The sequence below is a fragment of the Macrotis lagotis genome, chromosome 1 (assembly GCF_037893015.1).
Source record: "Macrotis lagotis isolate mMagLag1 chromosome 1, bilby.v1.9.chrom.fasta, whole genome shotgun sequence".
In the NCBI taxonomy this organism is placed as follows: Eukaryota; Metazoa; Chordata; class Mammalia; order Peramelemorphia; family Peramelidae; genus Macrotis; species Macrotis lagotis.
The window spans coordinates 823,152,213-823,170,497 of NC_133658.1; the positions used below are offsets into that span (position 1 = coordinate 823,152,213).

General features: G+C 39.7%; 1 protein-coding gene across 1 annotated transcript in view; it reads right to left on the minus strand.

Annotated features, from left to right (window-relative positions):
- Positions 1-11,774, minus strand: part of SUCLA2 (succinate-CoA ligase ADP-forming subunit beta) — a 47,379-nt gene extending 35,605 nt beyond the window's left edge. Inside the window, exons 1-2 of the mRNA XM_074217114.1 lie at positions 11,566-11,774; positions 3,810-3,990 (exon numbers count right to left, since the gene is read on the minus strand). Of these exons, the coding sequence (XP_074073215.1) occupies positions 3,810-3,990; positions 11,566-11,655 (271 nt within the window). The 5' untranslated portion in view covers positions 11,656-11,774. The remainder of the gene's footprint in view (positions 1-3,809; positions 3,991-11,565) is intronic.
- Between the last annotated feature and the right edge of the window lie 6,511 nt (positions 11,775-18,285).

Consider the following 18,285-nt stretch of genomic DNA (forward strand, 5'->3'; position numbering starts at 1 on the left):
AGTTTGAACAAAGTTCAAGGACTATTTCCTTTAATTTAGCAAAAAAAAACCTGATATCTTATTGTCTGATCTTGTTACCTCTTAGACTTGTCTCTTCCTTAAGGATATGATTTCTCTCTCATGACACTCAATTTGGATCAATGTACAACATGGAAACAAAGTAAAGACTGACAGATTGCTTTCTGTGGGGGGGAGGTGGGGGAGGGAAGTAAGATGGGGGAAGGTTGTAAAACTCAAATAATATCTGGAAAAAAAAGGAAAAAAAAAAGAAAATGAATTAAATTTAACCATAAAAAAAAGAGAAAGGACTTTGTAACTTAAAAAAAAAAAACTATACCTGGTTGCTAGCTGTCTTAGGGAGGGGGAAGGCAAGGAGAAATTTTTACCAAAATTAATGGGGGGGGGGTTAGGTTTTTGCAAGGCAAATGGGGTTAAGTGGCTTGCCCAAGGCCAAGTGTCTGAGGCCAGATTTGAACTCAGGGACTCCTGACTCCAGGGCCGGTGTTCTATTCAGTGCGCCACCTAGCCGCCCCTACAAAAATGAATGTTGAAAACTATCTCTATATGTAACTGGAAAAAATATACACCTTAAAAAAATCTTGTTCATTATACACATTCGACAATTTAAAGTTTGTCAACAAAAAGTTTAAAAATATTTTAACAACAAATATTTGAGAATTGTCACTGCTATTACACCAAAAGGGCATTTCAATTAACACACATTAAAAATTACCTACAGCAACAATGTAAATTCTATTTATTTATTCACTTTGAAAAATACTGAACTATAACACCATTTACATATGAGACAAAATATATTCAAAGACCTAAAAACAACATACGGAAAACTAAGAAAACAAGATTACTACTCCTTACTATTTCCTCAAAATACCAGAAGATTGTTGTGTCCCCTTCTTCCTTCCCACTGCCTCTAACCCCAATGATGCCTTTTTTTTTTTGGCCATAAAGAAAATGTAAAGAATTCATGTCTTGAAAGATGCCTAAAAAGGAAAAGTCCCAGAAATATCAGAGTCAAAATATAGAGTTCCCATGTCAGAGAAAAAACTGCCAGCATTCAGAAAAAAGCAGTCAACCATTAAGGAACTATAGTCAGGTTTATACAAGATACTAGCAGCTTTTACCAACATTTAAAGGAGATCCTAGAATACAAACTTCCAAAAATTAAGAGATGTCGGTTTTAAATCAAGAAAAGCTTACTCTGCAGAGTTAAGTGACAATCCTATGGGGGGTGGGGGGTGGGAAGGGGAAGGTGGGGAAGGGAAGGAAGGGAGGTGGAAAGGAATGAACCTTTTAATAGAAATGAGAAATTTTATGGATTTTTGATGAAAATACCTAAACTGAGTAGGAACTCTGAATTGTAAACATAGAAATTTATTTGAATAATTGGATGGAGTTCTATTAAGTTACAGTGCTTACTTTTTAATGAGGAAAAAAAAAACAGATGTCCTTTCAGGATCTTAAGGTTATTCAAAGAATGGGAGAGTCAAATTAAGACAACAAAATGGTTTCATTCTTAGGGTTTAAAAAAAAAGGTTGGATAAAAGGAATACACTAGTGAAGAAAGGGAACAAAGGAAACAGAACATGCTATTTCTAATAATTGGAGTGTCATTAAAAAACAGATTACAACATGGAGAAGGGGGCAGGGAAAGCAGGTATCAGATGAAAGAGACAAGTGGGCTAAATACATAAACACATTTGGTGTAGAAACACATTAGTCACCAAGGAAAGATAAAGTTAATGAGGAGAAAGAGGTAAAGAAGAAGGCTACTACTGAGAAGAGCCACAAGCAAAACAAATTTACCCACATCCTGATGATAATGGACTCAAGGTATAAGAAAAGATACCAAATTCATGAACTTGGGGGGGGAGTCACAAGAAGGTTTTATATATATATATATATATATATATATATATATATATAGTATAAAAATGACCACTAGCTAAGTTCAAATATTTCTTCTGAGTCTTCGACTGCTTGATTTTTAAATTCCTTTCACCCACTGACAGTTCATAATGGCAGTCTTATCATGTCAAGTGTTTTCATTTTTCTTGGAAAATGATCATAAAATTACAGGTCTGAGTTGCTTTTCCTATTTAAAAAAAGAGTACTCAACTTTCTATTCTGGTCTGATTATTTAAGAGAAGAGGAGAATAACTTAGAAGGTCACTTAAAAGTGGTCATCCTGATTTAAGCAGTACATGAAAAGAAAGCTTTATTTTCTGATGTATTTTTTCAAAATCTTATTTTCTTAGGATCTCATTTCTACTGTTTAGTGAGCTTTGGAAATCATCTTATCTGATATACTGGTTTGTGTTTGTGTGTGTGTGTGTGTGTGTGTGTGTGTGTGTGTGTGTGTGTGTATTTAAGACACACACTGGACCCATCTCCTTCAAAAAAAGTATGCTTTTAAAAAAAGCATTCTATTGAAATGCAAACTATATTATTTTAACATACTTCAGAAATATGACCTATCAGTTTCCTTAAAATCCTGACATTCAGGAAGTGTTCTTATTGTAAATACATCCAAGAAATACTGCAGAAGATTTCCAAGCCATGCCATCTACAAAATTTATTGAGTTCACAACCAATTATCCTCACAGAAATTAGTGAGTCACAAGATTTCTGCTATCCATTAGAAAAAAAAAATAGGCAAGTCCAAGAAAAAAAAATATGTTGAATCAATCATCAAAACTTAACATGATGGGGCGGCTAGGTGGTGTAGTGGATAAAGCACCGGCCTTGGAGTCAGGAGTACCTGGGTTCAAATCTGGTCTCAGACACTAAATAATTACCTAGCTGTGTGGCCTTGGGCAAGCCACTTTTAACCCCATTTGCCTTGCCAAAAAATAAATAAATAAATGAGTGAATAAACTGAATAAATTAAATAAAAAATAAAAAAAACTTAACATGTAAAATCAGGCAAAGAATGGAGAAAATTAAGATATAAAGTAATCAACCTGTACCTCATCTTCCAATAGAAACACTTCTTCTGAAAGCAAATAAGGAAATAAATGTCTGTGAAAACTTTAAATCGAGAAACACATTTGCACACCTTTCCTAAAATCTAGAATATTAACATTTAACAGGATTACAAATTGGTTAATGTAGCTCTTAATCACTATACCTAGGAATTTAATCTAAAAAGGATTATATAGTTAATGCATTACTAATTATGTTCACCTATTAAATCTAATGCTTTATTTTTTTTCTAACTAGAGAACTAATCACAGCTTCGAAAAATATAGGGAGCCATAAACAAAATGCCAAGTGTGGATAAAGTTTTCAAAAAGTTTTAATTTGTGAAGTAAATAAATTTATTAAATTGTTGGTAACATTTTTCTCAGTTCAACTTCTCTTTAGCTACAAGTTTTCATTTCTAGACAAGGAGATATTGTCTCTAGAATTTAACATAAACACTGTAGGAACAAATTAATGGGTATCATCCTTATCATCCTTTCCTTCTACTTACACATACTTGATATAAAATATATATCTTAAAATTAACAGAAATTCTGTTTTTTTCTAGATCACAGAACTAAGTGCTATCTGTAAGTCATTTATGTAACCATTATTCTTACTAAGGAATTATAGAATTTCAACCAAAAGCTATCTAAATTTCACCTGATATTCTTAGTGAACACAGGGTTATCTTGAAGGAAAAATAAAAGACAAAAAATAAAAACTAAGACATTTCTTACTAGTAACATTAAAGAATAACCCCCAAAAAGTTTACATTGTATCAAAGTTCCCTTTTCTATATGGCAAGTGTTTTCTTAATTTAATACCTAATTTTTTGGCAACCGCATAAGCTTCATCTGGTGATTTTGCCACTTGTCCCTTAGGAACAGCAATGCCAGCTTCTTGCAACAATTCCATGCTCAAGTATTCATGTAATGAGAGTTTCCTCTGCTGCTGATGCTGTAGTTGGAAGCCTTGGTTGTTCAATAGTCCAGAACTTCCCAATACCTATAAAAAAGACAAGTTACTTTCTTAATTAGTGTGTGTATATGTATATGTAAACATATGCATACATGCACCAAGCACTCATACATATTTAGGTAACAGTTTCAAATGGGGAGGGAGGTATCCACACTGACAAATCCACAGATCTATCAAATAATCAAAATTAATGTTAAGTATAAACTTGTCAGTAAGCTCAGAAAATCTTCGGTTCCAATGCTTCTTAGAGCTAAAAAAGTTAAATTCAAAGCAGAAAAACAATGATAAAACAGAAAAATGTCTAAATGTATCACTATGAACAAAACCATATCAATTTTAAACATATAGGAGTCAAATGAAATGGAAATTAATTCCAATTAATTTATTTCCTTAATCAATTGTAGTAGATTTATAGTAAAGTAGTAATTTATTTACTATAACTAATTGGCTATTTGCTTGCTTCAATTTTCCTTCATAAAGTTAATCAAAATATGGAGTTAATCAAAAATTTTATAGGAAAAAAAGAATTTTTAAAAATGTTCACAAAAATCTTAGCTCTGGGGCAGCCAAGTGGCGTAGTGGATAAAGCACCAGCCCTAGAGTACCTGGGTTCAAATCCGGTCTCAGACACTTAATAATTACCTAGCTGTGTGGCCTTGGCCAAGCCACTTAACCCTGTTTGCCTTGCAAAAACCTAAAAAAAGAAAAAAAAAACTTAGCTCTGATTTCCAATGTGTTCCTCAAAGCCTCCTCCATCCTCTAAGCTTTAGATTCAGAAGACTTGGTCTCAAATTCTTGCTCTGACAACTTACTGTATGACCTTAGCCAAATCACTCTATATCTGTATCATATGCCTGAGTTTTCTGAATTATTAAGTTAAGGGGTTAGACTCAGTGGCATGAGGGCCTATCATTGATAGAATTTTCTAACCTTGGCAAAGAATTAGAAATCAAGTAAATGTCCTTCAATTGGGGAATGGCTTAGCAAACTGTGGTATATGTATGTCATGGAATACTACTGTTCTATTAGAAACCAGGAGGGATGGGAATTCAGGGAAGCCTGGAGAGATTTGCATGAACTGATGCTGAGTGAGATGAGCAGAACCAGAAAAACACTGTACACCCTAACAGCAACATGGGGGTGATGTTCAACCTTGAAGGACTGGCTCATCCCATCAGTGCAACTGGGAGCAATTTTGGGCTGTCTGCAAAGGAGAGTGCCATCTGTATCCAGATAAGGAGCTGTGGAGTTCGAACAAAGTTCAAGGACTATTCCCTTCAATTTAGAAAAAGACATATCTTATTGTCTGATCTTGTTACCTCTTAGACTTCTTGTCTCTTCTCTGAGAATATGATTTCTCTCTCATCACACCCAATTTGGATCAAGGTACAACATGGAAACAAAGTAAAGACTGACAGATTACTTTCCGTGGAGGGGTGGGGGGAGGGAAGTAAGATTGGGGGGAAAATTGTAAAACTCAAATAACATCTTTAATAAAAATTAATTTTTAAAAAAAGAGAATTTTCTAACCTGTTTAAAAACTGTCCAAAAAGGGGCAACTAGGTGTTGCAGTGGATAGAGAGCACTGGCAACTGAAGTCAGAAGGACCTGAATTCAAATCTGCCCTCAAACACTTAATATTACCTGTGTGTCCTTGCAAAAACAATCATCCAAAGTCAGTTTTGAAGTCAGTTAAACATGAGTTAATTTAATAAGTTAAATGCTAATTAAGTTTACAAGAAAAACTGACATCTGAGAAGATTGAAATTCCTAACTAAATTTTCAACAAAAATCTTTATAATAATTGTTTTACGAGGTTGAAAAGCAAGTACTACAATTTAGTAAGCAAAGCCAACCAAATATTTTGTTTTTACCTAGATCTGTTTTATCACTGAGTTATATCAGTCATTAAAACCAAGTATCTAAATAAACTGAATTTAAAATCAGTCCCTCAAGTGCCTGTTTCACAAAGAATTGAACCAAAAGTTTCCTAAACTTTTGAGGTAAATTCAATCATATTATGCTTATTAAACATTAAACACTGCTTTAATGAAAGAAAAAAAAGGTTTTCCTTCCTATTCAGAGAAAAGGAGAGGCAGGTCTTCCTACTATCCAGGAGTCCTAACACTCAGTTGTCTTTAGCCTCAGCCTTCTTTAACCTACAAGGATACCTACCTCTTTCCAGTCTCCAACTCCATCTGCTAAATAATGGACATAGAGTAAATGAATAGCATATCATCCACTTTTCCTCCTCACATACTAATGCTCCCTATTACCACAAAGATAATAGAGAATTATATATTATAAAAAAAAACCACAAGCTTTAGATTCAAACCCACAGTATCAATACTACTAAGAGTAAGCTACTACGGGTGCCTAGGTGGTGCAGTGGAGAGAGCACCGGCCCTGGAGCCAGGAGTACCTGAGTTCAAATCTGGCCTCAAACTGTTAATAATTACCTAGCTGTGACCTTGGGCAAGTCACTTAACCCCATTGCCAAACAAAAAACAAAAAAGGGTAAGCTACTTAAAGCAACATTTACTAAGTGGCCAATGTGTACCATACACTCTAGGTGGCTAGGATGGGGATCTATAATTTCATTAATATGATGATGATGTTTGTCCTTCATTCTCAAAGAAGACCATGACATCAGGGAGGTGATGATATCATGACAAGCACATGAATTAGATTTTGAGGGCTATGCTAAGTCACCAACCTCACTTTCTCCATAGCTATCCTGGTCTAGTGGTCAGTAATGAATAGGAGAACTGGAGGTAGCCCTGGATGCAAGGCAATAGGGGTTAAGTGGACTTGCCCAGGGTCACAAAGCTAGTAAATGTCAAGTGTCTGGGGTCACATTTTAACTCAGGTCCTCCTGACTCCTGAGTTGACCCTCTAACCACAACACAACCTAGCTACCTTTTACACTAATATAGGCAACTCCTGGATAAGTTAATTTCCTCTACTGTGCCCAGCTGGCACCTTCTCTGGCACTTGAGAAACAACACTAATCAGAGTGGGGAACTCTCAATCCAGAAGACCATAAAGCCATAGGCTTTTACTAAGGTCTTTAACAGGTTCTTATTTATACATCAAGGATGTGATTGCTATCATGACAAGCAAGTGAAATGAATCTAAGTGAGGGAGAACCATGTAAAATCACCAGTCTCATTTCTCCTCTGGTGCCATCTTGAGTCCAGTGGCCAATTATGGATCCAGACAACTGGAAATGGCCCTGCATGCTGTGAGAAACCTTGGCCTTTTTAAGTTAGGATCTTTAACAGCTTTCAATTTGATAGAGGCAACACACCTATTTGGTGATTAAAGCTAGCTATGAAAGAAATGAAAAAAAGAAAATGGTCTCTTTAACCTAGTCAAAAAAAAAAAAAAAAACAATCTGGGAGCAAAAGACCCTCAAAATTTCTGACTAAAACAGAAACTATTTATATTTATATTCCCTCAGAATCAATGAGGACCCAAACAATGTCCAAGTAGGACTTGGCCTGGGAAGTATCCCAGATCCCCAATGAAAGTATCTGCTGCTCTCAAAGGGTTAGTATTCCATCAGCCTTGAAAAGCACAAGAAAGCAATCATCTGACTTGGAAGGCTAAGGCCAATATAGACATAATAGGATCTCAATAATGCTTTCCCTCCTTTAACATTCTTTGAAGACAATCCCCTCAAAAAGCCTGTTTGCAAATTTCTTGGAAACTCTTATCATCCATTCATCCAAAACAATTCAATGGAAAGCTGTGTTATAAATTGTCTATTTTATACCCATACATTGTTAAAATTTGGCATTCCTTCAAGAATAATTAATAATTCTGACAATTATCAAAAATGCAAGAAAATGGCCAAAAATTAAAAACTAAGATTTGAACTTAGAATTTTTAATAAAAATATTTATAATTTTTAAAAAACTTTTTAGACATGGATGAATACTACTTTGTCCCAAAGGTAACATTTCCAAAACAGTTTCATTTGTTATAGGTTGGTCGTAATAATAAATTATTACTGTAATATATGTAGCCAATTAAAAACTTTTAGGATATAAAAGCACAGATTGAAACTCATAATTTCACAACTCCAAAAGTTGCGACTTGAATTTTCATCAGCCATAAATTAAAATGGCAATGCTTTGCATTTGATACACCAAAAGGTATCAAATTTCCTAAACCACATTTTCCCTTCTTGACATTATCAAGAGTCATCTACTTTAAATGTCCTGAAATGCACACCTGTAACCCAATACCATCCTTCTTCCTCCTGCCCACTTCACCAAAAATAAGCAGAGTAAAGCAGCAGCTAAAGTGAAAAATGTGGCAAAGTTTTCAAATGTGGAAAATAGAAAAAAAAATGGACTAAAAATCATTGGAATGAGCTCAAATCTCATCTCTGATGTGTGACCTTGGAAAAAATAATTTAACCTCTGAGGCTCAGATTCCTCATCTATAAAAAACAGTAAAATGGACAAGATGGCATCTAAGATCTCCTTCTGTTCAAATATTATGATCATCTATAATCCTGTGATCTTTTCCCCTAAACTCTACCCAATTCCTACCTCCCCTGTTATTGTAGAAGGCAATACCATCCTCCCAGGCCCTCAGGATCAAAATGAAGTCATACTCCATTCTTAATTATCTCTTATCCACATTCAAATCCTTGCCATAGCCAGTTAACTTCACTTTTGCAACATATAAATCTCCTTCCTCTTCTCTAGCACTGCCTAGTGCAGAACCCATCACCTGCCACCTGTATTACTGGAAAAGTCTGCCAGTGGGTCAATCTGTGTCAAGTTTCCTTCTCCAATCCACTCTGCATTCAGCCACCAAAGTAACTGTCCTAAACTGAAGGTCTGATCATATAACTCCATGCAATAAACTTCAAGAACTCTGACGTGAGAGCTTTAGTGAGTCCTTTTCAGATCTGTTCATTCACCTTTGGTGTCCACTGGATTCACCTCTCACCTGTGGCTCTAGGAAACTGTAATATGTGCAGCAGTCATATCCCAGTAAACTGTCTTAGCAAATGGGTAAAAGCAAGTTGAAGGTAACTGAGGAGGCTTAAACCTATCCAGTGAACTAGGGGGATGTCTATATGTGATGACTTCCTCCATGGAATGGCCCAAAGAGAACAATCTGTTCCAATGGCCAAAGATAACTAAGGCAGGCACTTTGGAATGCTTAGAGCTTGGTCAGACACTGAAGATCTTCTGCTGTGTCCTGGGTCATCACCAGTCTTCCTGATTTTTGTCAGACCACTGTACTGTAATACTCAGGAAGAAAGGGTGAGGCTGAAGACTGTGCTTCTCTGCCTCACCTAAATCCGATATATATAATATATATATATATGTATATGTACATATATATATATGTATATGTAATACTCAGGAAGGAAGGGTGAGGCTGAAGACTGTGCTTCTCTGCCTCACCTAAATCCGATATATATAATATATATATGTATATATACATATATATGTATATATACATATATATATGTATATATACATATATATGTATATATATATATATATATATATATACACACACAGATAGATAATATATATCAATATTATCACCAGAGAAGTCACTTCAAAAAAAAAGATAATCTCCAAGAGCAAAATACAAAATCCTACTTTGGTATTCAAAGTCCTTTATAACCTAGGACCCTCCTCCCTTTCTAGTCTTTTTACATCTTACTTACTGCTATATACTCCTCAATCAATTTGCTGCTCCATGAACCAGACCCTCCATCTTGCCCCTCCAGGAATTTTCTCTGACTGCCCCCATGCCTGGAATGCTCACCTTCTTCTGGTCCAACTACTGATCTCCTTGGCTGTTTTTAAGTCCTAAATAAAATCCCATCTTCTTCAGGAAGCCTTTCCAAATTCTCTTAATTGCAGCAGTTTCCCTCTTTTAATTATTTTCTATTTCTCCTGTATATGGTTTGCTTTGTATATATTTATTTTTTCAAGTTGTCTCCATTATTGTAAACTCCTTAAAAACAAGAACTCTTTTGGTTTGTTTGTTCTTTTATTCCCCCAGGGTCTGGCATATAAAGCTTAATAGATGTTTTAATGGAAGCAGCTAGACAGATGAAGTGCTGGGTCTGATACTGGTAACCTCATCTTCCTGAATTCAAATCTGGCGTCTGACACTAATTATGTGATCCTGGGCAAGTCTCAGTTCCTCATCTTTTATTAAAAAAAAAAAGAAGGAAATGGAAAATAACTCCACTAACCCTTGTACTTTATTTTTCTTCCTTAAGGATATGATTTCTCTCTCATCCTATTCACCTGAGATCGATGTATACCATGGAAACACTGTAACAGACTGCCTGGGGGGGGGGGAGGATTAAGGGAAAAATTGTAAAACTCAAAATAAAATTTAAAAAATCTTTTTTTACCGATATCTTATTGTATGATCTTGCTATCTCTTATACTTTATGTTGCTTCCTTAAGGATGTGATTTCTCTCTTCATCCTATTCACCTGAGATCGGTGTATACCATGGAAACACTGTAACAGACTGCCTTGGGGGGGGAGTAGGATTAAGGGAAAAATTGTAAAACTCAAAATAAAATTTAAAAAATCTTTTTTTACCGATATCTTATTGTCTGATCTTGCTATCTCTTATACTTTATGTTGCTTCCTAAAGGATGTGATTTCTCTGTCATCATTTTCAATCTGATCAAGGTACAACATAGAAACAATGTAACAACTTGCAAACTGCTTTGTGGGGGGAGGGAATTAAGATTGGGAAAAATTGTAAAACTCAAAATAAATAAAATCCTTTTTAAAAATCTTTTTTTTTAAACTGAAGAAACTCCAGTATCTTCACCAAGAAAATTTCAAATGAGGTCACAAAGAGCTGGACAAGACTGAACAACAAATATTTATTGACTATGAAGTTTGACGAGTCAAGAACCTTCTTTGACTTGTCAACTGAAGCATAGTCAGTTCCCCCAGGCCCTCCTTGGCTGTTCAAAGTCCTTTCCCAACTTCTCGCTTTTCTGCCCTTCCACCTTTCCAGTCCTTTTCCGCCTTACAAAGACGCAGACGCTCCTGGGGAGCCGCGGAGGGGGCCCATCCCGGCGCGGGAGGCTGTGGGGGCGCGGGCAGGAAGGCAGGACGGCTCCCGGGACGGCTCCGGGGCAGTCCTGACCCCGGGTACACTTCCGAGACTGGCCCCAAGCCGGGCGCGGCCGGGCCCGAGGCCCGCTCCCGAGACCCGGCCTGTGCAGTCCGGTACGCGGCCACGTCGGGCCCCGAGGTCCGTGCGGGCGGCGGGAGAGGGGGCCGCGGACAGCTCCCGGACAAGTGCGTGTGAAGGGCATTCCCGCCGCCCTCCTTCCGGCCCTCCCCCGCCGCGGGGCCCGCGGCCGCCCCCCCCCACGCGGCCCCCAGCCGCGCCGCCGCCGCCGCCGCACGGCTCAGCCCGCCCCGGAGCCGGAGCGAGGGGGGGCCCGGCCCGGGGAGCAGCCCCGGCGGCTGGGCCGAGCGGCCCGCGGGCCCGGGGTGACCTCGGCGCCGGCGCTCGGGCTCCGGCCCGCCCTCGCCACCGCCGCCGGCCCCCCTCCTCCTCGGGGCCGACGAGTCAGTACCTTGGCGGCGGCCCGCGACGCCGTCCGGGGCCCGGGGCCCCTCAGCACCGCGGCGGCCGAGAGCCGGCTGAAGATCATGGAGGCCGCCATTTCTGAAGCCGGAGCCGACCCCGCCGCGACTCGCGCAGGCGCCTGGAGCGCAAGACGCGGCCCCCGGCAGGCCCGCCCTCTGCCGCGCCGCACGCCTCCGCGGCCCCGCGCGGTCTCCGCGGCCGGGAAGAGGCGACGAGCGCGATGGGCCGGGGACGCCCCGGCGCCGCCTGCGGGAGGCGCGGCCGCCGGAGAGTGACGGCGGCGGGCGTTGGCGGCCCGGCCCCGCCCGCCCTCAGCCGCCCCGCCCCGCCCGCCCTCAGCCGCCCGGCCCCGCCCGCCCTCAGCCGCCCGGCCCCGCCCGCCCTCAGCCGCCCGGCCCCGCCCGCCCTCAGCCGCCCGGCCCCCGCCCGCCCTCAGCCGCCCGGCCCCCGCCCGCCCTCAGCCGCCCCGCCCCGCCCGCCCTCAGCCGCCCCGCCCCGCCCGCCCTCAGCCGCCCCGCCCGGCCCGGGCCGCAGGGCCCCGGGACAGCCCCGGAGTCGGCCCGATCCCTGCCCTGTGGAGGCCGACCTCCCTGCCTGTGGCGATGCTGTCCGAAAGCCCGAAAGAAAGAATGTGGAGAGGCTCCAAAACCAGAGCCAAACCAGAGCCAACCCACCAAAACTCACTCTGTCTCTCTCTCTCTCCTCTCTCTCTCTCTCTCCTCTCTCTCTCTCTCTCTCTCTCTCTCTCTCTCTCTCTCTCTCCTCTCACTCATTCTCTTCCTCCCTCTCTGATCCTCTCCCTCTCTCTCTCTCTCTCTCTCTCTCTCTCTCTCTCTCTCTCTCTCTCTCTCTCTCTCCCCTCTCTCTCCAACTGCTTCTCTCTTTCTCTCTCTCTCTCTCTCTCTCTCTCTCTCTCCTCTCTCTCTCTCTCTCTCTCTCTCTCTCTCTCTCTCTCTTCTCTCTCTCTCTCCTCTCTCCTCTCTGTCTCCTTTCTCTCTCTCTCTTTCTCTCGTCTTTCATCTTTTTCATCTTTCTCTCTCCTTTCTCTTTCTCAATCTTTCTTTCATCTCTCACTCATCTCTCTCATCTCTCTCTCATCTTTCTCTCTCCCTCTCACCCCTTTCTCCCCTCTCTTTTTCTTCTCTCTCATCTCCTTATCTCCCTCTCTCCCTTTCCTCTCTCACTCTATTTTCTCTCCTCTCTCGCTTCTCTCTCCCATCTCTCTCTTTTCTCTCCTCTCATCCCTTTCTCTCTCTCTCTCTCTTTCTCTCGTCTTTCATCTTTTTCATCTTTCTCTCTCCTTTCTTTCTCAATCTTTCTTTCATCTCATCTTTCTCTCTCCCTCTCACCCCTTTCTCCCCTCTCTTTTTCTTCTCTCTCATCTCTTTATCTCCCTCTCTCCCTTTCCTCTCTCACTCTATTTTCTCTCCTCTCTCACTTCTCTCTCCCATCTCTCTCTTTTCTCTCCTCTCATCCCTTTCTGTCTCTGTCTCTCTCGCTCTCTGTCTCTCTGTCTGTATCCATCCTAACCTATGATGTCACTGGGGCAACTATATGACACAGCAGATAGAGGGCTGAACCTAGAGTCAGAAAGACTCATCTACCTGGATTCAAATCTAGTCTGGATTCAAATCTAGTCTGAAACTTTTCCTAGCTGTAATGACCCTGGACAAGTCACTTAACCCTGTTTGCCTCAGTTCTTCTGTAAAAATGAGCTGAAGAAGGAAATGACAAATCATTCCTGTATCTCTATCAAAAATCCTCAAACAGGGGAATCCAAACATAGGGAATCCAAAAACAACTGGACATCATGATGTCCAAAAGCTTTTCAAACTGGGACAAATCGCTGAAGTCTTTTGGTCTTTCCCTGCCAAGACTGTTGAATTGGGAATCTAGGAACCTAAGTTCAAATGCTACTGCCTCTACTACTTAGGCAAATTATTTCAACTCTCTCATTTGGGTACCCTAAGGAATTTGGAGGAGTTTCTTTACTGCTCAAATCCACCAACCATGTTCCCTTTCCCCCATTATTTGGAGCCAAGTGACTATCCCCTAGCTCCACTTAATTATTTAACATAGAGTAGCTTTTACAAAAGGATATGTACTTCAAAGACTTGGTCAAAACAAACGCAAACAATTTTCCCCACACTTCTGGGGCATACTATCCTCTTTCCCAGATTGCTGTCTGGGAGGGGAATAGGTTCAAATTTGTTCAATTCCAAGGAATGTTCCCAGCAACCCAAAGCATTGTTCCCATCACATCCAAAGGCAGCATCTTTGCCAGATGAATCCTTTCCTCAGCTTCTTCTAGTGAGATAACCCAATGATCCTCCTGCTGATGGATTCTTGCTCCTTAGTGCAACAGTGCAGGGCTGACTTCAACATTCAACCGGAACTTACGACTCCCAGATTCCTATGATGTTCTCTCCCTACATTTCAAATCTCCCAAGATCAAAGTTTCCATTCTTATCACCAGAGATAATTAACAAAGGAGTCCCCAAGATCCCCCAGAAACTAATAAGGACAAGAGACAGAGTTGAAGCTGACATACCTTTTTTGAATACCTCCACAGACAATCAAAAAGCTTCAATACCTGACCAGTCAATCAGAACTAGAAAAAAAAAATCTCTTCATGCTCCATAGTCTGTCTCTCCAGGGTTCTTCCTTTACAAATCATTAGTCTCCCAGGAACAGGTTTTCCAAGTTCTCCAGGTAGAAAGATATACTCTGCACATGTACCAGAACCCCATTACAAATGAAAGGGACAGTTTCAGAAAAATATTGAAAGATTTGTATATGTTGCAGAATAAAGCAAACAGAGTCAGATGAACAAATTTTATAATAGCAATGAAAAAATGAACAACCTTGAAAAACTTAAGAATTTAGATCATTGCAATGACTTAACAAGATTCCAGAAGTCCAATGATGAAACTGTGCTAATGTACCACCAGAAAAGAACTAACTGATGGACTTAATATGTCAAAGGAAGAATGCTTGGTGGACTTCTGCTGAACCTGACAGCTGACCTGCCAAGATTAATTAGCAATCCACATGGTTTTTCTTTAATGTCTTCTTAACTTCTCTATCACTTTCTTTAAATAAATCTCTATTTTTATTTTTACACCTGCATTCCTGGGTCAGGGAGTGATACCCAGAAAACTGAAGCCAAGGCAGCATGTCCATTGTTACAAGATATGGTTTTTCTTTTTTGTGAGAGGAAGGTAAAAGAGAGAGAAAAATGCTATTTCATTGGGTGAAAAAAAACTGATCAAAAATCCTCCCCTTCAACATGGCTAGCCAACCTAAACCAGTTATAGAATGTGTATGTATAATCTGTAATGTCTTTCTAAGACATTACCCTTTTATATCATAATTATCCTGGATGCATCCTTCCTAACCGCTTCTAAATGGAAGGATGTCATTTTCTCCCTACTGTCCTCCATGCTGAAATGCTATATGGAACACATCATGCATGCAACAGACCCCCCCCATTACACTAGGAATATTGAGATTCAAATCTTATCTCTGATACATACCAGCTGTGAGACCCTGAGCAAGTCATTTCACCTCTGATGGTACAGTGGATAGAGAGCTGGGCAGGGATCAAGAAGACAAGTTCAAATTCAACTCTAGACACTTCTCTAGCTTTATGATTTGGGAAAAATCATTTAACTTCTTTTTGCTTCCTCAATTTCCTCAACTGTAAAATGGATATAATAATAACACCTATCTCTCAGGGTTGGTATGAGGATCAAATTCTCATTTGATTTTATTTATTGTTGTTGATTTGATTTATTTGTTAAAAATGCTTAGAACAATGCTATGGCACATGGTAGGAGCCAAAGAAATATTTATTTCCTCCCTCCTTCCCCCTTCAGTGCTCTTAGCAGCTCTCTATAGATTATAAAAAAAAAAAAGTACCATTGTTTAAAGTAGTTTTCTCCTTAGGGAGTTCTCTATACCAATGAAATAAGTCTAATTTCTTTCCCCTATACTTAAACAGTTCTTGTCTGCAAGGATTTTACATTCTAATGGGGGTAATAAATCATGTACACATATAAGTAAAATATAAGGTAACTTTAGGAGGGGATCAGGAAAAGATTAAATGAAGAAATGGGATCCAAGATAAGAAAGTTTAGGGTTTTAAAAGGCAGAGAAGGTAAGGAGTTAGAGTATTCCTTGTCTTATCTCCTCCTTCCATGGCTTTCACCACAAGTTGTTTCCCTCTTTTCATTCATTCTCATGGACTAGCTCCAGTGATTTCCGTACATGTCTCTTGGAGCAGACACATATATTCCACTATTTTTCCAAGGTATCCAAATGAGAGAGGACAAATAATCCAGATGCACCAAAATACAATGAACTAGAATTGTACTAAAAGACCATACTGAATCAAGCAAGTCCAATAGGTAAGTAGACACCAAGTCTCCTTCTCATCTTCCCCCTAACCCAACTCTACTTCCAGTGGCACAGTGCTAGAGTCACAATCAAAGAGCAACAAAATCATAAATGAAAGAGATGCATGGTCATCCAGGAGAATAACAAAATAAATCCAAAAAAAACCAAAACCAAATCTGACTCTAGCTCCTTTTTTTATTTAACAGGATCTCTGATTTTATTGGTATGGGTAACCTCAGCTACCAATGCAAGTCAACATCTGCTCTGCTCAGGACTTGTGTAACACAGCAAGTACATGGCAAAGATCAGACTTGAACTCAGGCCTTCCTGACATGGAGGTCAGTTCTCTATCCACATAACATGTTGGATACTAGAACTAGGAATATATGCCTTTCAATTGAACTCCTTGAAGCCTCCCTGGTCAATCTCTGATGACTCCAGAGAGATAAGTATTAATATATTATTGCTTCTACTTGATAAAGTTATCAGGAGGGATGTTAAACAAAATTTAGGGAAAACCTAGGGAGAAAACTTCATTTTCTCCATTTTTTCAAATTCATGAATCTGAGATGAGAAAATAAGTACCTTTCTCCTTTCCATTTACAACAAAAATCCAAGAAGGAAATGGATATGACAGGGAGTGAAGAAGAGCAATGACTATTCTAATTTACTTAGTAAGTACATTATCTCCCTAAATCAGAATGCTAGGAGGTAACCTTGAGGCTTGGGAGTCTTCTCTTTTCTCTAATACCTTTGGCTCCAGTCCCAACCAGTTGTATTCTCCATACTATTTGGCACCAGCAAATAGCAACTTAATTCCATTTAACCATTTAAGATTGACTTTCACAAAGAAATATTTACTTCAAAAATAGAGCAAGAACAAATGTATAAATATTGCTCCCCCCTTACTCCTTTACCAACTTGGTATTGGGGTGGAGAATAGGCTTAAAAATGCAGCTCTATTCCTACATATCCTTGTACAAAAGTGGCATCTCTGCTAAATGAGTCTTTGTTTCAGCTACCACTGAGATTAGAATTGTATTAAAGTCCTTACTGAAACAACCAAGTCTAATAGATAAGCTGGCACCAAGTCCCAAAGGTTATGCCCTAAGATTACTGCTCCTTGTTCCTTGGAACATCAATGTTGCATTAACTACAAACTCTGAAAAACTAGGATGTTAAGGGAGGTTCCACTCCCTTCAAACCTCAAGATCAAAACACTGTACTGGCTGCAAGCCTGAACTCTTAAATGTCAATGCTGAGATACCCTCCAGAGTCAGAGGCTCCATTCCCTTTCTTTACTGGTCCCTGTGAAGTGAAGATGGCACCAAGAGTACTGAGGCAAAGGAGGATATGGCTCAAGTCTTGGTCTATCAATGAGCCTCCTCATCAACTATGGTAAGCTGACCAAAACCCAGTATGCATGCATACTCCATGACTAGTCCAGGTTATCAAAATTCTCCAGAAAACAGAAAGCAAACTTTGCCCCAGAGTTTCCATATTGGGAGAGGCCATTAGAATCACTCTGTACATGCACCAGACACCCATTATACTTAGGTGGAATATGTTCATTTTCATTTTACTCAATGGTACCGTAAACTATAATCATTAAAATGCTTTAGGAAGAGATCTGAAAGAATGATCAAGGGCAAGGGCAAAATATAGTATTGAATGATTTCCCTTCAAAAATATTATTTTAGGGGTGGCTAGGTAAATAGAGCACCAGCCCTGGAGTCAGGAGTACCTGTGTTCAAATCTGACCTTCACAAGAGAAAGCACTAACCTTTACTGATTATTTGATAATCACAATTAATAAATTGATTATTGATTACACAGAAACTATGTTACCTAGTTGTGTGGTCTTGAGCAAGCCACTTAACCCCATTTGCCTTGTAAAATTAATTAATTAATTAAAACCTAAAGAATAAAAAAATAAAAAATAATTACCTAGCTGTGTGGCCTTGGGAAAGCCACTTAACCCCATTGCCTTGCCAAAAAAAAAAACCTAAAAAAATACTTATTTTAAATGATGTTTGCTAAATTCAAGATAGAATAAAATAAAATTCACTTCATCCTTTAAGCAGGGACTTGCAAGTTCAAATGCCATTCTGAACCTAGACAGGTTAGACCCTGCTCATTCATGAAGCAGTTTGAGCTAATAGTCAAGAAGAGAATCATGTAATAGTCAGTTCAAATATTACACACAGAGCTATACATTTTCTCACCTAATTCCCCTTGAGATGAAGGGAATAGATGATCAAGATGGTTGGAAGGGCTAAACAGTATGGAATTTTGCAACTGGAACAGT